Raw genomic sequence first — 22,236 nt, 5'->3', positions numbered from 1 at the left:
CTGCCTGCTAATGCAGGGGACACGGGTTCAAGCCCTGGTCTAGGAAGATCCCACATGCTGCAGAGCAACTATGCCCGTGAGCCACAACTGCTGAGCCTGCACATCTGGAGACTGTGCTCCACAGCGAGAGAGGTGGCGATAGTGAGAGGCCCGCGCACCACGATGAAGAGTGGCCCCCGCTTGCCACAACTAGAGAAAGCCCTCGCACAGAAACGAAGACCCAACACAACCAAAAATAAATAACTTAATTAATAAACTCCTACCCCCAACAACAACAACAAAAAAAACCTGCAGCTTGGACTGGGAAATATTTTGTCTCTAATGATACACTGCTTTATAGCTGGTTTGTTCATGGATATGATGATGGCTCTGGAAGGTAATAGATACTTGATTCAGTTGTCCTGAATAATTCCAAATTCTGGACTAGAGCATGGTAATTGATTTAAAGGAGATCTGACTTTTTGGTTTTGATAGAGATACAGGGAGTAGTGAGTGCTTGCAATGCATTGGAATAGGATACTTTATAACAACAAATCAGCTGGTTTTGTAGGGTTTCCACTTGTAGCTTTTTGGTAGCTGGGACACTTATGCCACTGAGAATAGCTCTTTTAACACAGTAATTATCATTTGCTGGTATGACCCTCTGAAGCCACATCCACCCTCTGACAGAGCTGATGGTCACTGTGAAACTACTGAAAGCTGCTTTAGATGAGTCAAGCTGGCTTGAATGGCTTAAACCTTGGATCCCCACATTTCAAGAACAGAAGGAAGGGTACATTGGTTGGAAATATGATTCCAGTTAAATGAACCTTGTTGATTATTTTTGTGTTCCTGAATTGAATACTTAAAAACAAAGAAGAGTCCTTCCCGTTATTCGTTCACCTAGAATGGACTTGTTCAAATGGCCAGTAGTGGTGATTGTTTCCTAAACACTGACAGATGCTTTTGCATTATTCATCAAAAGTGTTTTCTATCATTAGAATCACACTGCTTTCACAGTGCTGCAAATGTTTTCTGAGATTTAAAGAAGATGTAGGCCTAGTTGGTGCTTTTTTCGCTTTCAGATCTGGATTGTGAGGATAAACTCCGATGTTTGAATTGCTCTTGTTCTGCTAGAGGAAAAGAATTTCTGATTACAGCACTTATTAGCAATTGCAGTGCTGAGTCAGTTGCAAAAATTTAAAAGAGCATGCAGACTGGGACGTAATTGTCCTGTGAATAGATCTTTAGGGAAGCAGCCTAATGGGATGAGGGTCTATAGCTTGTTGAATCCCCTATGAATGTTGTGACCCAGGGCAGGGTGAGCAGACATCCTGGGAAGGCTTGTGCATCTCCTGGGTGTTGACTTATGCTGCTGCCTCACTGGTTTTTTTTGGACTGAAGTCCTATTGCTCCTGGTACATGCATTATGTTTAAACATAGCATAGCTTGAATTTGGCAATGATCCTAGCATTATACTGAGGCTTATACAATCACTTATGTGCAAGTACACCATCCAATTTTTTTTTTTTTTTTCGGTACTTGGGCCTCTCACTGTTGTGGCCTCTCCCGTTGCGGAGCACAGGCTCCGGACACGCAGGCTCAGCGGCCATGGCTCACGGGCCCAGCCGCTCTGCGGCATGTGGGATCTTCCCGGACCGGGGCACCAACCCGTGTCCCCTGCATCGCCAGGCGGACTCTCAACCACTGCGCCACCAGGGAAGCCTCATCCCATTTTTAAGGCTTGTGATTTGTTTGTTGGATCTACTACTATGCTTTTCTGAATTTACCAAAATTACCAGAATTGTTTTCTGTCTTATGCTTTGCTATGGCTCTAAGTCAGGCAAATGTGACTTAAATATGGATCAGTAAAATTTTTAATAATAAATTTGGATCAAATTTTAGGGTTAAGAGAAATGACTTTTAGGAATAAGGCAGATATTTTTCTCTTCAAAATTAAAGATTAGAAGTAGTTTTTGTGGTAACTGAAAAAGAATATTTTAAGTTCTAAAAACTTTCTCCATCATATTAAGGCATTTTAGTATTTGTCTTTTAATTTTCAAATCTTTTTCAGTTCTTATTCTATATGGGCAAATAGCATATTAGATATTTAAACAAAAAAGTTATTTTTAAAATATTGCTTGTTAACTGTAAACAGTGGAAAACACAGAAGAAAATGAAGAAAATGATAAATCATCCATAACCCTGTAATCCAGAAATGACTGCAGTTGGCATTTTGGTATAAAGTCTTCTAGTCTTTTTTCCTTTTCTTGTCATGTACAGTATACAGATGTAATGTTGGAACCTTACTTTTGTGTGATTCACTAAAGTGCAGGAGTCAGAAAAAAGCAAATCTAGATGGTAGATACCAAATGAGCTGTTGGAGTTTTCCGAAAAGTCTACTTGACCTTTAAAAAATATCACATTAATAACAACAACAACAACAAAATAACCCAACCCAATCACAAAACGGGCAGAAGACCTAAATAGAGAAATGCAAATCAAAACTACGAGGTATCACCTCACATTGGTCAGAATGGCCATCATTAAAAAGTCTACAAATAATAAATGCTGGAGAGAGAGTGGAGAAAAGGGAACCCTCCTACACTGTTGGTGGGAATGTAAATTGGTGCAGACACTATGGAGAACGGTATGGAGGTTCCTTAAAAAGCTAAAAATAGAGATATATGATCCTGCAGTCCCTCCCCTGGGCCTATATCTGGAGAAAACTCTAATTTGAAAAGATACATGCACCTCAATGTTCACAGCAGCACTATTCACAATAGCCAAGACATGGAAGCAACCTAAATGTGTATCGACAGAGGAATGGATAAAGAAGGTGTGGTACATATATACAATGGAATACTACTCAGCCATAAAAAGAATGAAATAATGCCACTTGCAGCAACGTGGATGGACCTAGAGATTATCATACTAAGTGAAGAAAGTCAGACAAAGACAAATACCATATGATATCACTTATTTGTGGAATCTAAAATATGATACAGGGATTTCCCTGGTAGTGCAGTGGTTAAGAATCCGCCTGACAGTGCAGGGGACACGGGTTCAATCCCTGGTCCAGGAAGATCCCACATGCCATGGAGCAACTAAGCCCGTGCGCCACAGCTACTGAGCCTGTGCTCTAGAGCCCGCGAGCCACAACTACTGAGCTGGCGTGCCACAACTACTGAAGCCCGCGTGCCTAGAGCCCATGCTCTGCAACAAGAGAAGCCCCTGCAGTGAGAAGCCCGCACACCTCAACAAAGAGTAGCCCCCGCTCGCCACAACTAGAGAAAGCCCTCACGCAGCAACAAAGACCCAATGCAGCTGAAAAGAAAAAAACATATACAAATGAACTTATATAAAAAACAGAAACACACTCACAGACATAGAAAACAAACTTATGGTTACCAAAGGGAAAAGGGGTTAGGGGAGGGATAAATTAGGAGTTTGTGATTAGCAGATACACACTACTGTATATAAAATGGATAAACAACAAGGACCTACAGAAAAAAAAACAAGAAAAAGAATACCACAATAGCTATGACATGGAGAACTTTTATGAGGAGAGAACTCTGGAGAACTTTTGGCAGAGAAGTCATGACATGGAGAACTTTTAGCAGAGAGGTCAGTTGGAATGCTTAGACATCTAGGAGAGAGATGATGGTGGGGTTTGAATCACCAGGTTGCCATACTGACAGAGAGAAATGGTGAATTTGGGTTGTGCTTTCGATGAAGAGTCAAGACTTTGTGAAGGATGGAGAAAGGAAACAATGATGACTTCTTGGTTTTGGGCTTAAACAATTTAGGGGTTAGTGAAGCCACTTACTGAGATGGAGAGGCTGGGGCAGGAGCAGGTTTAGGATTGATATGATGTTTAAGATTCTTAGATATCCCAGCACTGTCATCCGGCAGTTGTACGTAGATGCCTGCAACTGAAGGTGGAGAATGGTGCTGGAGATCTACACTTGGAGTCATCTGTGTGTGGACTGGAATCAATACCCCAGGATTAGGCCACATTGCATAGGGTGGTATAGAAACCAAATGTTCCTTCAGTATTTGGAAGCAGTTGTATTGTCCTGCCATAGAGTTTTCAGTGATTCAGAGTCTGCTGACAATACCCTGAGCTGCTAGTTTCTCTGAGCTTTGATATCATTTAGGAAGGAGAGAAACTAGTGTTTGTTGAAGGTGCAATGTGTGCTGAGAATTGAGCATGACACTTATTATACTTCATCTCATTGAATCTTTACCATGATTATTGTGTTTAACATGTGAGGTGACTGGCTCAGAGTCAGCTAGGTAGGCCAGGTGACAATGTGACTGAGAAATGAACCCAGGATTTGAATGCAGGTCTTTGGAGTTTTTTTTTTTTTTTTTTTGCTTCATCATGTTTGCAGTTGGCAGAATTGCAAAGGAGTGGCAATATTTTATTTTGCTTGCTCTTGCAAACTACATGCAATTTTAAAGTAAATATAACACTTCCCATACGTTAAAAAAATTTTTTTTCAAAGCAGTACTGGCTTACAACAAAGACAAGAAAATCCTGTAGCAGTACAGAAGGCTTTAAGGTAGGAATTGAAGTACACTTTTCTCTTCCTCTTTAAGTACCATTCCTTTTCCACAAATTCCAGAAATTTTCCAAGACTATATAACATATATTTATGTATGTTACAAAACTCAAGTAGAATTGTCATGCAGTTGTCTAAATATTGCTTTGTAACTTTTTATTCACTTAATACTGTATCTTGGACAGCTTTCTCTTTTGTCAAATTTAGACCTATTGTATTATTTTAAATGACATCATAATATTTTATGATTAACTCATAATTTAATCAGGCCTCATCGACACTTAGGTGGTTTCTAGTTTGTTTTTAGACAATTACGAACAAGGTGGTAGTGATCAGCCATATTACCTCTATTTCTTGCTTTATTATGCCAGTATTTGTTCAGGATAAAGCCCTGGTACTATGATTGCAAGGTCAAAATGCATGTTTATTTTAAAGATAGGTAAATATTGCTAAATTGATTCAAATAATGTTACCTAATTTATAATCTTATTATTAGCCCTGCAACTTCATCCACAATAGCTTTCTTCACATTAAAATTTGTGCTTATCAAGTGAAATATCATTTCACTTTTTACTTTAAGCTTTTAACCATGAGTAAGGTTAAGCATTTTCTTCTATTTATTGGTCATTTCTTCTGTGAATTGTCTCTTCTTATCCTTTTGCCTGTTGACTTGCAGGAACCCTTTAGATCATGGATATTAATCCTTTTTTCTGTTATGTCTCTTTGCAAATGTTTTCTCCTAATCTTTTGCTAATTTTGAATTATGTTTATGGTTTATATAGATATTTTTACATGTAGTTAAGTTTGTCATCCTTTTCCATTAGGACTTCTATCCTTTGCCTATGTTATAGAAAGTGTAGAATCCTTACTCTGGAAAAGCTTCTATGAGGACAGACTGAGTCATATGGCGTTGCTTACGTGCTTAAAATTGTGTAGACGATAGTGGCTGAAATAGGTCCTGCATTCCATTGACTACTGATGTCATATATGACTCTGCCAGTGTCCTATGTTTCTGACATTAAGACAGCTGTCAGGTGTTCATCAACTTTCTGCCTACCTCCTACTTTTTTCCTGGGCCACAGCTCTTTCTTATCTTTTGGTTCTTTCTCACTGACTCTCTTCTTCACCATTGAAAGTTTTGCTTCCAGTTGCTTCTTCTTGTCCCTGCCACCATTGTGTTTAATATTTCCTATTCTTTCTTGATCCATCCCTGACATTCTCCCGACCCTCTCTGACATTTTTTCTGTCCCTTGTCAATTCCTGTATGCTTCCCAAGATTTACCCCACCAGTCATAGGGTGATCATGGACACTTCTCAGCCCTGTTTGTTCTTGCTTGGTGGACATCCTTATACTGCTGAAGAAGTGTGAGAATGTTTGTGTTCACATGCACATGCATGTGTTAGTGTGTGTAATTATTTCTGAATGCAGAGAGACTCAAGGAGTCTTGTAACCAGTTAGTTTCGGTTTTAATGCTGGCCTTTTTGGTGGGGGGGGGGGGACTGACTATTTAGAAAACTTTATAGCACATCTGCTCTGATTATACATGCAAATTTTGCTTAAAAGAAGTTTTCGGGTTTTTTCATCTTTCTCCCATTTTTAGATTTTTCTACTTAAAAAAATGATTTTAAGATCTGTAGTCAGTGATTTGGGATAACAACTCTAATCAAAATGCCACAAATAAGCTATGGTGAATGCTCAGTTACTTAGTGATGTTTACGTAGTATTAAAAAAACAAAAAAGGAAAAGCTTTTGATATTAGGACCAGGGTTGGGGTGAGGGGCAAATGATTTTTGAAAAATAAACCTGAGGGGATATGCTGAAGCATTTTCCTTACCACAGGGAGATCTTTTTTTTTTTTATCATGGATTTTTTTTCTCCCCCCCCCCCGACCCCCGCCCCGCACAAAACCACCTGCCACAGAAATAAGGTCCCTGCTTTAAATGCCGTACAACTTGGTTTCCAACTGGCTGTGGCTGGAAGGTGCCAGGCCTGCTTCAGCTCAGCAGGTGGTCTCTGACTCCTTCAGCCCTTGGGAGACCATTGGCCTGAAAGCAAAAAGACTTGGGGGTAGGGAAGCTCTTTGTTTTCTAGAGAAAATGCGATCTCTTTCTCCATTCTCTGTTCTTTGACTCACAGACAGAAAGCCTTACAGGCACACAGAAGTAGGACTTCTGTGGACAAAATTAGGACAGTTTGCATGAAATCAGTTAAACTTTCTTGACTTTGTTGTTCTTGTAGCTGTTTTTGGCAAAAAAGGATCGACTCCGCAAACCAGTGGTTGCTGAGGGATATAGAGGCTTAAGTGTAAGAACTGGGAACTGCTGGGGGTTTATGAATTTGTTAGAGTACAAAATAGACATTCTTTTAAAATGCAATTAAAATAAAACAGGAGGTAAGTGGAAAGTGTGTACAGTGACTTTAAGAAATAAATGAGGGCTTCCCTGGTGGCGCAGTAGTTGAGAGTCCGCCTGCCGATGCAGGGGACACAGGTTCGTGCCCCGGTCCGGGAAGATCCCACATGCCGCAGAGCGGCTAGGCCCGTGAGCCATGGCTGCTGAGCCTGCGCGCCCGGAGCCTGTACTCCGCTAAGGGAGAGGCCACAACAGTGAGAGGCCCGCGCGTACCGCAAAAAAAAAACAAAAAGAAAGAAAAGAAATAAATGAGACACTAACAACCTCAACAGACACTTATTCTGTGTTAGTGTGTGTAGCCAACTGTGTAAGTTTCCTGTCGAGGTATCTTGCTTTTTAAAGAAGTGTCTCTGGTTGGGGTGTAGGTGAGATCAGATAAAATGCGGACTGGTCATAAGGCTCCGAACTAAGAAAGCACCTCTGCCCTACTTAGCAGCTAATTACAAGTTAGAGTAGATCTGAAATTGTGAGGTGCTGAGCAGCTCCCAAGGGGACAAGAAGTTATAGAGACATAATCAATAACGATTATTTGAAAATCAGAATTTTCATATCTTTTAACACTTGCTTTAACTGGGATATTTCATATTTTTTCAGTAGGGGATGAGACTTTGTGCTAACATCCTAATATACAACCGAGCTAGTAAGCCTTTGCTTCTTTCATTTAAGTGACTCTGAATTAAGTGCTGTACCTGGGAAGCTGATTGGCTCCCAATAACCACATGCTCAACAGGTATGGTGAGCAGTAATGGTGCCTGGAACTGTTTTCCAAACTTAAATGGGCCTCAGAATTACCTGCAAGAGCTTTTAAAATACAGATTCTTAAGCAACAAGGATTTCTGGAGACATGGGCTGCGAGTCTGTTATCTCAAAGAAAGCCAAGCTCGGGGACCAGTTGCTGCCTTAAGAGAAGTTGGATTTGTCCAAGGATCACACTTGACTTCCGTCTCCTAACAGCTGTGTACCCTTCCATTTTGACCTAACCATCAGTCAAACAACAAGCTAGCATTTTGAAATTAATACATGGTATAGTAAACTTTTTATTTTTTTAATATGCCCAGTAGAGATGCTTTTGTGCTTTGACATGGCAGTTTTTGTAGAACTAAGGGAAAATATTTTACTGGTTTTAGGGAAGGTTAAGCCTCACTAAGTCCCCTTGTCCAGTGTCACCAAGGAAACAACTAAGTTGAGGAGTAAGCAATAAATGAAACTGGCTTTCTAGTTACTAAAAAGAAATGTCAAGGTCTAATTTTTACTGTGGTAAACAGAGTATTTGTCATTCATTTAAAGTAATCACAGCTACTGTTTGCATACTCTAAGTGGGAAGAAAAAATGTGCACAGACCTAGAACAAGAACAATGTAAAAAATGCACCAAGTGCTCTTATTATTTTCATCAGGGGTCAGGCTCAAACTCTGTCTTCTCTGGAGTTCACCTGATCCATGCCACGTTCCCCACCCCCATTCCTTATTGTCCCTATTTATTCTTGCATCCCACCCCTATTTTATTGTTATTTTTACATACTACTTACTAGAGCTGTCATTCCCATGAAGTTGTAGTATCACTGTGATAAAGTTTACAAAAGCTAGACCTGGTATATTATAGATTTTTAGTATTTGCTAGAAAGGGTCTAAGGAACCAGCAAACAGATTCCTTGTTTTTATAGATGAGAAAATTGGAGGCAAAGCTGTTGGAAAGACTTATCAATGATGAGCCAGTTAGCAGCCTAGACAGGTCTTGTTAAAAAAGAAAGTATCATGTTAAAGGCTGTAATAAAATAGAAAACAGGTTCTAACATTTAAAAAATTACTGATTAATTCATTTCACCCTTTCTTTGACCTAAATCCTCCCATATGTATTTATCAACTTTGCAAACATAGTGATTATGTGTATATAGAGTTTGCAAACAAGTTCTAGAATGTTACTGCTAATCAATTAATTTCTAAAAGCCTTTCAAATAATCTTATCTTCTACTCAAGAGTGATTTAGGCAATGGAAAAAAAATCAATGAACTTCACATTGTTTGCTCTTCACTGGGAAGAATCATGACTTAATAAGAGTGGAGTCTCCACGGCTGTTTGTAAGCACACTTATAAGCTGATATTATTTGCCTTTAAGGCCTTATTACTGGCATGAAAGAGCATTTCAAGTGGAAGCCATTCCCTGTGAGAGCAGTTATATTTTATATAAAGATCATTTTGAAAATTCATATCTGTAGTAAGAGATCCAGATGTTAATCAGCTTTTTTTTTTCCTTTAAAGTTATTCTAATAGGCATTTGGATTGAACTAGGCTTTCAGCTTATCGAAAGGTAAAATAATATTTGTGAAAGCCAGATCAGCCAGATCACAGAACTTAGAGAAAAATGTATTTTTAGGTTGAGGGAAGTAGGATAATCAGCAATACTCAGTGACCTTCTGAAGTCCACACAGCTAGTGACGGAACCCAAACCAGAGCTCTTTTTGCTAGCCCTCCTTCTGTCCCTAAATCTGGACTGACTCTGTCATCCAGCCCATCAACAAGGTGTCTCAGGATTCAGTATGTACCAGGTCCCAAAATATGTTTTTGGTCTATGCTGAGACTTAAGTATACCCTTTACTTCTGCTCTGATGATTTTAGGAAATCTCCCTTTCCTTCCTTTGACAGAAACATTACCTGCATTGTTTGGTACCGTTTCCACATAGAAATGAAATTGTTTTCAGAAACTAATCCCTTTCAGCCACACAGATTTACTCTGATCTGTGGAAGCTGGCAAGAAATCAATTCACATTTTTCATGTACCTTTTGGCTGAAAAGATTCTCTTGCAGAGGATCTGGACTTTTTTTTTTTTTGCCCGCTCTGCACAGTTTTTGTTGGTCAGTGTCCCAGAATAGATGTGTTTACAAGAGAGTGCAAGTGATATTTTTGTATGGTCTCAGCACAGGCATGGATGAGGCTGTATGTGAGAAACTGTCTCGAGGTGACCTTTAGAGCAGAGAATGAGCAGGGCACCAGGTGTGCTCATTACTATTGGAGGGGATTTTGCTTCTTGGCCTTTTAGAGAACAGATCTAGGAAATAGAAGATCTGTATGCTTGTGTATATGTACACACAAGCATACAAATACATACACGAATACTCGTGTCTATGTGTGTATGAATTTGTTTACTTTTTGTGTTTGTTTCCACTCCTCTCATTCTCACTGATTCAATTTTAACTTTGAACATGTAGGATCCTACGAGCGGTATCAGTCCCTTCCTTACCCTCTTCACTCAATTCTCTCCCACCCTTATAGGTAACCAGCTTCACTGTTTTCTGGGCTATCCTTCTTATATTTCTTTTTGTAATGATAAACAATATTTGTATATTAAAAAATTCCCATCCTTTTTTATTACACAAGAAGTAGCATACTATAAATGTATATATGCTTACTTAACGCTTTGCCTTTTTCACTTACTATTATCTCCTGGAAACCCTGTATCAGTTCATAGAGATCTTATTATTTTTTATAGTTGCATAGTACTGCCTTGTGTTATGTTTATATTATTTTATTCAGCCAGTCTCCCATTCTGCATCATTTTTACCCTAAGTGACAGTGGAAGAGTTTCGTGTGATGTCAGGGAAGAAGGCGAAAGAGAAGACAAAACAAATGAACACAGTCATCATAGGAACTTCAGAAACATTATGCTGAGTGAAAGAAGCCAGACATAAAAGGCTGCATATTGTATGATTTTCATTTATATGAAATATCTGCAAAAGACCCATCTGTAGAGACAGAAAGTAGGTTGGTGGTTGTCTAGGACTGTGAGTGAAAATGGGAAGTGACTGCAAATGGGCATGAGGTTTCTTCTTGGGGTGATGGAAATTTTCTAAAATTAGATCATCAGGGACTTCCCTGGTGGCACAGTGGTTAAGAATCTGCTTGCCAATTCAGGGGACATGAGTTCGATCCCTGGTCCAGGAAGATCCCACATGCTGTGGAGCAACTAAGCCCGTGCGTCACGACTACTGAGCCTGTGCTCTAAAGCCACGAGGCACAACTACTGAGCACACATGCCGCAACTACTGAAGCCCATGTGTTCTAGGGCACCACGTGCTACTAAGCCCATGTGTTGCAACTACTGAAGCCTGCACGCCTAGAGCCCATGCTCAGCAACAATAGAAGCTACCACAATGAGAAGCCTGCGCACCACAACCAGAGAAAGCCCACGTGCAGCAACAAAGGCCCAACGCACCCCAAAAAAGTTAAAAAAAAAAAAAGTAAAATAAAATTAGATCATCACACAACTCTAAATTGCCGAAGCCATGGAACTGTACATTTAAAACATTTGAATTTTAATGTATGTAAGTTATATCTCAAAGCTGTCATCAGGTGGCATGTATGGCATTCCTAACAGAATGTGATTTTCTCTGATTCGACCTTGGCTTAAAGACTTGAACCCACTTGGATGCCATATAGACTTAGTGGCAATGTTAGGCATCTCTCCCCCCAAATGATACTTTCTACTACAATGCTTCAAATAGGAAATGTATTTTTTAACAGCATTTTCTGCTTGAGGGAATTAGTGAAATGATAAACCCTAAGGAAATTTACTTATTTTAAACTAACTGTGGCAGAAATGATTGATTTAATCCCTTTAAAGAGATGAATTCTAAAGGACCTTATAGACCACTTTGTTATGCCTTTTATTTTACAGATGAGACTGAGAGTTTTAAAACTCTAATTATGTAGTAAAGTTAGAAATGTAGTCCTCTACTCATCTGCTCTGCTCTTTAAATATTTATACTATTCTGTTATGCAGCGATTAAAATAATAATTATTAAGAGTCTGTAAAAACATGGAAAGCTGTTTACAATACAAATGAAAAAAAAGCAGGGTGCCAAATGGCTGAAATATCATGATTGCAACAAATATGTCAGTTATGTATTCATATTGAAGCCTGGAGCACAATAGACAAAAACAGTATGTGTGTTATGTAATGGGCTCATGGGCGTTTCTCCCTTAATATTCTTGAACATTGCTGCATTGTATCCAAATAAACTTCTTTTCTAAAAATATTAAGGCTACCACAGGGAGAATGTGATATCAGAGACATAGTTTGTAGCTGCCTGAATCTGTAACCTGCATTTGCAGACTTTCCCCAGATACCTTGCAGCAGTGGAAATGTGTGTGATGAGGTTACATCATCCTAAGCCTCTGGCACTCTTCCTTTGTTTTCCTGCCCCTGGAATTTTGCCTTTGTCTCCTTGTTTCTCACCCTATTTTACGGAATCTACTGATCTGGCTTGGCTGGTGAATGACTTTTATAGTGGGTACTGTTACCTATCTCAACTGAAGGTAGAACATGAAGAGATTATGCTGACCCTTAAGTAGTTTAGCTGACACTGGAAGAATATTTTGTCTCTAACATGGATGATTATTACCCAGTGGGAATGAGTTAGAAAGAAGGAGCGTTCTCCTTCTCTGGTTAGCTGTACAGCTCCAATGGACTGTCTCGTTTGAGGAAGGGAGAAATGGGTTTAGATGACTTTCAAGACTTCACTAGACTTGATTTTTTTCAAGGTGACTGACTATGTGGCTTTTTTTGTGTGATAGGGAACATCATGGAGAAAGCATAAAGCGACTACATAAACACTTTAAGCAGGACATTGATTCATACCCTAGCTCTGCCAAGTATATTTTGACCATATGTACTTGTTCATGGCAACGGATAATGCTGGAGTTTTAGCCCATGGATGAGTTGGTGGGATAAATGTGAAGCTAGCGAATATTTAATATATTATTCAAACACACTCCCTCTCTAAGGGGTTGGATTCCACTTTCTAAAATGTTTGGGTTTCTTTGGACGATGCTAAGTGATAGGCGGTATTTATTAGCTCAAGTAAGTGATTAAACTTTTATATCGCTGTGCTTTTCCTGTTAAAATGCTGAGAATATTGTAGCCATAGCAGTTCCATTTCAGGGAAAAGAAATGGGACTGTGAAAAGTAAAGGGAAGGAAGGGGCAGTGTGAATAAAGTAGAGGGCACCATGCCAGATATATAGAGGGTCCTTTCCATAGGTCTGTAGTCTTTGCTTTAGATCTCTGATGGTACAGTTAATTCAATTTTCTGTTCTGGTATAAACAGTTCATTTTATTCTTTCTTCCCAAACAGACATCTTCCTGAATTATGTTTTTTTATCCCACTACTCCTTTGCTCAGAAATATCGAGTGAGTCTCTCTCTTATTGCTGTTGGATTTCAATCTTAGGCCAGCATTCCTAACCCCCGACACCTAGTCTTATCTGACCCAAAGAATCAAATATCCTGTTAATCCCCTTTTAGGGCACTGTAGACAGAGGACCATCTTTTCCTATCCTCTGATCATACCCCTGCTCTTTCCTGTCCCCAAGCCTCCATTGACACTGTTATATTACTACACTCAACCCCATCCCAGCACACTGTATTCTCTTTTTACTATGGACTCTCATGTATTTTTGCCTTGGCATTTATTTTTTAAAATATCGGTAATAAAACTGTAATAATAGCTACCATTTATAGTGTTTATATTGTTCCAGGAACCATTTTCAGTACTTTACATGAATTAACTCATTCAGTCTTCAACAACATTTCAAGGGGTAACATTATTGCCATTTTATACACAAAGACATAGAGGCACAGAGGGATTAAATAATGTGCCTAACCTCCTACAGCTAATAAGTGGCAGATATGGAGTTCTATCCCAGGCTGTCTAGATCCAAACACTGTTCTGAATCATAGCTCTAAACTACCATTTATAAGTTGTCTTTTTAAAGGTTTCATGCTCTTGAAAGTTAACCTCTTTAAGTCAAAGTCTCCTTGTTCTCTGCTTCACCTCATTATATAGCCCTGTGCATGGTGCAGGGGGTGACTGTGAATATCTGCTTACTGATGTGACCTAAGGTCAGTGGCCAAAGAAGTTCTAATAGAATTTTCTGGGAGTTTTGACTTGCGTGGTTAGACTTGATGATTTAATCTTGATACACTGGCTGTCTTCTGTTCTCCCTCTAATTACTGGTGTGAGATGGTCAGGGTGACTGTCAAGAATTCAAATCTGTGGCTCTCATTACCTAAATGAATGGTGCTCAGTGGTAGGTAAATTTACTAATGTGCACGAAACCAAATCTCAGATTTTGTTCTGGTCTTCAAAGTAAACATTTTAAGTTTGCGTGTTTTTTTTCTTAAGCAGTATTTTATTACTTGTATATTTGGTATGTCATATGAAATGGGTAAGAGCAACCTACACTTCACCTATCTTGCAGAATCAAATCCCAAAACCATGCTTGATTTTGTGCAGTTCTTCCTTGATTTCTTTGGGAGAAGGAAAGACTCTGCATGGAGGAAATAGTGGAAGTTGGTTATGTTGAAGTTACCTTGAGTACTCTGTGCATACAATGTTAAGCTTTGGGATCAGGTTTTTTCCTAGTAAAAACAAATTAGCCAAAGAAGCCGAAGGCTAACATTGTTGGAGTTGACTTACTGCGTTTCTTTTATCTAATGGTAGGCTGCTTGATCAGGTAGGTACTCAGAGCCAGTTGTTCCTAGTGCTTTAATGGTTGCATCTGTCCTATGTATATTAGTCGGTGAAACAGAAGCTGTTTCTGGCTGATGCAATGAGAAAAGGGCGTTTGGAAGAGTATTGTATAACTTGGAGAACCAAGGGGAAAATGGAATCATTTGCCAGCTTCAGGAAGAGTAACTGTGACAACTGTAACATCTTGGGATGGCCAACCAGGAGTGTCTCTTAAATCTTGTACTTTGAAATGACTCAGTTCTGTTTTCATTCAGTGCTTTACTCAGGGTGCATGTTCCTTGAAAGGGAGTCAGATTTGCTCTCAGCTTAACTCAGGTGGCCATTTCTTGCTTGGGGTGATTGACGGGCCACCAAAGGCACATGGAATGGGAAAGAAGTATTTCCAAAGGAAAAGTGGGTGCAATTAACAAAGAAAGGGAAACAGACAACACCAACAGATACAGATGCTCACTTCCATCAAGGTTCATCTCAAAGAGGAGAATTTAAATGATAGCATTAACTTGGATAATAAGTGATTTGGATTTTATCTGAGTTCAATCACCAAGTTATTTCTCTACTTAGAAAATCCTAGCAGCTAAATTCATTAACAAATATTTTATGTTTAATTGTGAAAACTTGATTTTTTTCCTCATCACTTTTTTTTTTTTTTTTTTTTTTTTTTTTGCGGTACGCAGGCCTCTCACTGTTGTGGCCTCTCCCGTTGCGGAGCACAGGCTCCGGACGCGCAGGCTCAGTGGCCATGGCTCACGGGCCCAGCCGCTCCGCGGCATGTGGGATCTTCCCGGACCGGGCCACAAATCTGTGTCCCCTGCATTGGCCGGCGGACTCTCAACCACTGCGTCACCAGGGAAGCCCCTCATCACATTTTAAAACATTTATTTAGCTGTTTTCAAGCATACCCAAAATTATAATGTGAACCCATATACAACTTCAACAATTGTTAAAACATTTTGCCAGTCGTGTTTTTGCTAATTGCATTTTGAAGCATTATCATAAGATGTTTTTACTGCTGGCTATAAAAAAATTCACAAGTTTTAACATGAAGCCTGAGAACTTGCTTTATGAACATAAATTCAAGCACCAAATTATCATCGATCTTATACCAAAAGGCATGTTGCCAGCTAGAGCAAAAGACGCTTTGTTCAACAGTAATGCATTGTTTATCTAGAAGTAGCATTTTCTTTCTATCAGTAAGGCTTTTTACTGGTTTAAGCCTGACGAATCAATGCTTTAACACCTGTCTCTTCAGATTACCTCTTCTGAATTTGTCTTCTGGGTCTTGAGCCTTTAGGGTGTGATCAGAAGTTTTATTTGACAGTAAGGTTTCTGAACACCAGGACTCACCTGCATTGTGTGAGAGCTGAATGTACTCTAATCTTGTTTGCAGTTGAAAGATGCATGAGTGTCATGCAGTCCGGGACACAGATGATCAAACTGAAGCGTGGGACCAAAGGGCTCGTCCGGCTCTTTTACCTGGATGAGCACAGGACCCGCCTCCGATGGAGACCCTCTAGGAAGAGCGAGAAGGCAAAAAGTAAGACTAACTTTTGAATTCTCTGTTCGGCTTGACAGAGTAACACATGGCTTCTATTGGGTGGGCTCTGAAGCTTCAGATCTGTAGACTTTTCATATTTCTGCAAGTTTTAGGGTCAGTTGTTAGAGAATGTGAAGGGACAGAATAAGTGATGACCATTTTTACTTTTGTTAATTCTTTGGAGGAATTTAAATCCATAAAAAGTTTTCTTATCCACGAGTGCTGTAAACGGTAATATTTCCCCTGTGTTGGAGACATATTTTTGTAGTTGGGATATGAGGTTTTATAACTTGACGTCTTTTATTTTCCTATGAAAAGTAAAGGACATCATAAATCCAGTAGGATTTAAAGTGTTTTGACATATTCTGAGCACAGTTAACTGATGAATGAATTAACAAAATTGTTTCAGTGATATCAAGTAAAATAGCGTTGATCTGTCTCCTCTGTAAAGCCTCTCTCCCACACCTTCTACACTCAGCACCCAGTCCTTGCTGAGTCCCCTGTAGTGTCTCTCTCATCTGCTCCCTCCCTCCTGTTTTCACAGGGGTCTCCTTCGTCTAGGGTCTCTTCACCTTTCCGGTGGCCTATTGCAAAGTCTCCTAACCAAGCTCCATTTTGCTAGTTTCTTCTGCCCCTATCAGATAAGATGCTTTCCTCTTTAGCTCATAGACAACCTCGACTAATTAGGCTTTCGTGATACACAAATGTATTCTCTCACATAACAAGAAACTCAGATTGGCCGGCCTCAGGCATGGGACATTGAGTCTCTAGTTCTGTTTTCCCTGAGTGCCCTTGGCTCTGTCCCTTGCGTGTTGACATTGTAATCGAGGCAGCAGCAACCTGGCTTCACAACTGATAGGATGGTGAAGATGCAGAAAGGGACCTTCTCTTCAGTGCTTCCTTTTCAAGAGCGAAGAACCCCTTTCCACACCCTTCTCTCAAAGCAGGGTGCCCATGTCTCCTTGGTTAGAACTGGGTTATGTTCCCAAACCTAAAGCAATCATAGGACATAGAAGTGGGGCCACCCCACTGGCTTGGACCCACTAGAACTTCCCCGGGGGCTGGGCATAGGCTCATTTCCCTGTGAGTCATGTGGAGAACGAGTTAGAAAGACAAATTGGGAACGTGCCATTAAGGCAGAGCAGAGGCGTGGACGGTGTATATGGGCAATCAGTAAGATTGCAACCCTTCTGATTCATGCCCCCAAACAAGCAAGCAAAAAAACAAAAAATACTGTCTTAGTCTAAAGTAATCCCCTCTGCAAGTGCTTCTGTGACACACACTGGCAGCATTGCTCCACTACCTAAATAATACTAATCTCTGGTCTGTTACTTCAGCTCCTCATAATCTAGCCTCCAGCTCGATTTATCTCTTTCCAGCTTTATCTCCCATTACTCTCCCTCTTGAGCTTTTCAGTCCAGTGTAAATGGCCTGTTTTAACATCTGTGGAGCGGGCCTCATGTTTCTGTATCTTTATGTCTCTTTCCCTGGGCTGCCACTGTGTTTTCCCCTCCGCCTCTCTAAGCCCCGCTCTGCCTTTACCCTCATAGCTTTCTCTCTATAAATCCCAATCACATTTAGCTATGCTATTTGGTTACCACCAAATTTTTTTTTCCCTTCAATTTTTAATGGCTGTTTTATGCATATTGTAAAACGTCGAAGTTGGCTCTAGGTCTTTGTATGTTTTCCTGGCATAAACGTATAAACTATACATTTGACATATTCGTAGCCCCCTTTTCTACCAACCTTCTTGTCCTGCTGGGCATATCTGTCTTCCTATCATAAATTTCAATACCCTGACGCAACACCCAGGAGGGTGTTGTCTGGCTGTCCAGGAGAGTAAAGTGGTACATGGAGAAGGTTACTAGCAGGAAATGACAGAGCTTGTATTTCACATTCGGGCTTAATATCACAAGTCACAGACAATGAATCTTATTTTTAAATTTTAAGATGATTTTGCTTTCCCTACATATCTTCACCTGCCACATAACTGTGTATCTCTTTCCTCACAGTACTTATTGACTCCATTTACAAAGTCACCGAGGGTCGGCAGTCTGAAATATTCCACAGACAGGCTGAGGGGAACTTTGATCCCAGCTGCTGCTTCACCATCTACCATGGCAACCACATGGAGTCCCTGGACCTCATCACCTCCAACCCTGAGGAGGCCCGCACCTGGATCACAGGCCTCAAGTACCTGATGGCCGGCATCAGTGATGAAGATTCCCTTGCCAAAAGGCAGAGGACCCACGACCAATATCCTCCCTAGAACTTTAATTCTAAACTGTGTGTGAGTGTGTGTGTGTGTGTGTGTGTGTGTGTGTGTGTGTGTGTGTATTAGACTATATTTTTTCCCCATAATTTTGAGGCTTAAATCCACTTTCCTTGCTGTTTTTTAAATTTAATTTAATTTTTATTTATTTATTTTTGGTTGTGTTGTGTCTTTGTTGCTGCGTGTGGGCTTTCTCTAGTTGCAGCGAGTGGGGCCTACTCTTCGTCGTGGTGTGTGGGCTTCTCATTGCGGTGGCTTCTCTTGTTGCAGAGCACGGACTCTAGGTGTGTGGGCTTCAGTAGCTGTGGCTCACAGGCTCTAGAGCACAGGCTCAGTAGTTGTGATGCACGGGCTCATTTGCTCCGCGGCATGTGGGATCTCCCTGGACCAGGGCTCAAACCCGTGTCCCCTGCATTGGCAGGCGTATTCTTAACCACTGTGCCACCAGGGAAGCCCCCCATTGCTGTTTTTTTCTTTACTCTTAGTATCTTTCTGTCCCCTCCTCACTCCCACCCCAAGTAAATGAATGCATAGAACACGTAGAAACTTAAGCTTGCGTGAACTGAGGTGCAGACTTCTTCTGAGGGGACTGGACTTACTTTCACAATCTGTGACATGTATGGCCTTTCTGAGCTCAGTTTCCTTATCTGTAAAGTGAGAGTGTTAGATTCGTTGACCGCTTTGGTTCCCTTCCTCACATTTTGAATGGTCTTAAGAATACATGTTCCCCCTCTCCACGTAGGAAATAGTACCAGTTCCTTCCTTGGGTGTCATTGGAATGTGCACCCTAAGTTTTTCCCAGAGTGGTGGTAAATTTGTGCTGCTTTAGCTATAATCCCTCACCAAGGACATTGTTGGAGCAGACTGGAAATATTCAGCCCCTGAAAGGATGTTGACAGTGTAAAGGTCTAAGCTGATGAGCCATGATGTTTTCATCAGTATTCACAGCATGCAGATAAATGCAACTGGGATTCATAAATGAACAAAACATAAACATAGGAATTAACTTTCTGTGCTTTTTCCTGCTAGTTTGGTTCCTAACTCCTTTACATTTGATAAAAAACAAATACTGAATCATTGAGAATGCTTTCTGGTGCAAGCCACAGAACCATACTAACAGTGCCTCAAACAATAAAGAATATTCATTTTCTCATGAACAAGAGATCTGAGATAGAGCGGTTTCAGGGTTAGTTAATTCAGTGGCTCATTAGAGACCTAGGTAATGTCATTAGAGACCTAGGCTCTGCCATTCTCAGCATGTTGGCTTGGTCCTTTAGCTGGCTACCCTTTGGTCAAAGAGAAGTGCAGCAGCTCTAAACACAGAGAAGTCCTGCCCAGAGGGAACAAAGTTTCTTCTCATAAAGGTCCCCCCATTTTTTTTTAAGAGCAAAGAAAAACTTCCCAGGAGCTCCACAAAAGACTACCTCTCATCAGTGGCCAGAAATGCTATTACAGGCCCATTCCTAAACCAACCTCTGACAAGAGAAATTGACATAATTGGACTTTGATCTCAGGACGCTTTTTGCATTTTTAAAAACTGAAGACCCCAAAGAGTTTTTATGTGGGTTCAATCTATTGATATTTGTCATATAAGACATTAAATGTGAGAATTTCAAAAATATCTCACTAAAAATTATAATAAACTATTACATGTTAATGTATTTTTATGAAAAATAACTTTTTCAAAGTAAAAGAAATTAGTGAGAAGTGTGGTATTGCTCTACTCTTCTGCAAGTCTTTAAGGTTTTCTATGTGTAAGATCATATCATCTGCAAACAGATAATTATACTTCTTCCTTTCAGATTTGGATGCCTTTTATTTCTTTTTCTTGCCTAGTTGCTCTGGCTAGAACTTCTAGTACTATGCTGAGAAGAAGTGGTGAAGGCAGGCATCCTTGTCTTGTTCCTGATCTTAGAGGAAAAGCTTTCAGTCTCTAACTATTGAATATAATATTTGCTGTGGTTTTTCCATATATTGCTTTTATTATATTGAGGTAGTTTTCTTCTATTTCTATTTTGTTGAGTGTTTTTATCGTGAAAGGGTGTTGAATTTTGTCAGATGCTTTTTCTGTATCAATTGAGATGATTGTGGTTTTTCTCTTCATTATGTTGATGCAGCATATTACTTTGATCAATTCTTATATGTTGAACCATCCTTGTATTCCAGGACTAAATCTCACTTGGTCATGGTGTATAATCCTTTTAATATGCTGCTGAATTGTATTGCTAGTACAGCTGACCCTTGAATAATGCAGGAGTTGGGGTGCAGACCTCCTGAGCAGTTGAAAATCTGAGTATAACTTTATAGTTGGCCCTCTGTATCTGAGGTTCTGCATCTGTGGATTCAACCAGCTGCAGATTGTGTAGTACTGTAGTACTTATTTAATGAAAAAAATTTCCCATATAAGTGGACCCACACAATTCAAACCCCTGGTGTTCAAGGATCAACTATATGTTGTTGAGGATTTTTCTTTTTTTTTTTAAATTTCAGGCTAAATATATATTAATTAATTTTTATTTATTTTTGCTGTGTTGGGTCTTCGTTTCTTTGTGAGGTCTTCCTCTAGCTGTGGCAAGCGGGGGCCACTCTTCATCACGGTGCACGGGCCTCTCACTATCACGGCCTCTCTTGTTGCGGAGCACAGGCTCCAGACGCGCAGCCTCAGTGCTTGTGGCTCACGGGCCTAGTTGCTCCACGGCATGTGGGATCCTCCCAGACCAGGGCTCGAACCCATGTCCCCTGCATTAGTAGGCAGATTCTCAACCGCTGCACCACCAGGGAAGCCCCTGTTGAGGATTTTTGCATCAGTGTAAATAAGAGATAATGGTCTGTAGTTATCTTGTAGTGTCTTTGTCTGCCTTTGGTGACCTCATAGAATGAGTTAGGAAGTGTTCCCTCCACTTTAATTGTTTTTGGAAAAATTTGAGGATTTTGGTATTTGTTCTTTAAATATTTGATAGAATTCACCAGTGAAACCATCAAGTCCAGGGATTTTCTTTGTTGAGAGATTTTTGATTACTGATTCAATCTTCTTATTAGTTATAGATCTATTCATATTTTCTATTTGTGATATAGTCTTGGTACGTTTTATATTTCTAGGAATTTGTCCATTTCATCTAGGTTATTCAATTTTTTGGTGTATAATTTTTTATAGTAGTATCTTATAGTCCTTTATGTTTCTGTAGAATCAGTAGTAATGTCCCCACTTTCACTTCTGATTTTAGTACTTTGAGTCTTTTTTTCTCTTCGTCCATCTAACAAAAGTTTTGTCAATTTTACTGATCTTTTTGATAAAACTACTTTTGGTTTCATTGATTTTTCTCAGTTGTTTTTCTACTTCATATCTGTTCTCATCTTTCTTATTTCCTTCTTTCTGCTATCTATCTTTTTAAATCTATTGAGACTTAATTGCTGCCCTCAAATGTGGTCTATTCTGAAAATGTCCCATGTGCACTTGAGAAGACTGTATATGCTGTTATTTTTGGGTAGAGTGTCTGTATATGTCTGTTAGATCTAGTTGGTTTATTGTGTTGTTTAAATTCTTTATTTCCTTAGTTCTGTCTAGTTGTTCTATCCACTTTTGTTAGTGAGGTACTGAAGTCTCCAAGTATTATTGTAGAATTATTTCTCTCTTCAATTTTCACTATTTTTGCCTTATATATTTTGATGATCTGTCATTAGATGCATAAATGTCTATAACTGTTATATCTTCCTGCTGTACTGAGACTTCTATTAATACATAATATCCTTCTTTGTCTCTTACAGCCTTTTTTGATTTAAAGTCTATTGTTTGATGTTAATATAGCCACCCCAGCTCTCTTTTTGTTATGATTTGCATCGAATATCTTTTTCCATCCTTTCATTTTCAACCTGTTTGTGTTTTTGGATCTCGAGTGAGTCTCTTGTAGACAGCATATAGTAGGGTCATGAGTTTTTATCTATTCT

General features: G+C 39.7%; 1 protein-coding gene across 5 annotated transcripts in view; it reads left to right on the top strand.

Moving 5' to 3' along the window:
* Nucleotides 1-22,236, top strand: part of PLCH1 (phospholipase C eta 1) — a gene marked incomplete at its 5' end in the record, with an annotated part of 212,634 nt that overhangs the window by 86,701 nt on the left and 103,697 nt on the right. For all 5 annotated transcript variants that reach the window (XM_082655618.1, XM_082655617.1, XM_082655615.1 and 2 more), the window contains 2 exons: nt 15,873-16,019; nt 18,032-18,276. In XM_082655618.1, coding sequence (XP_082511744.1) covers nt 15,873-16,019; nt 18,032-18,276 — 392 coding nt within the window. The remainder of the gene's footprint in view (nt 1-15,872; nt 16,020-18,031; nt 18,277-22,236) is intronic.

Source organism: Grampus griseus (assembly GCF_964374135.1).
Source record: "Grampus griseus genome assembly, chromosome: 5".
NCBI classification, from domain to species: domain Eukaryota; kingdom Metazoa; phylum Chordata; class Mammalia; order Artiodactyla; family Delphinidae; genus Grampus; species Grampus griseus.
This window is presented reverse-complemented; position numbering and strand designations above follow the sequence as displayed.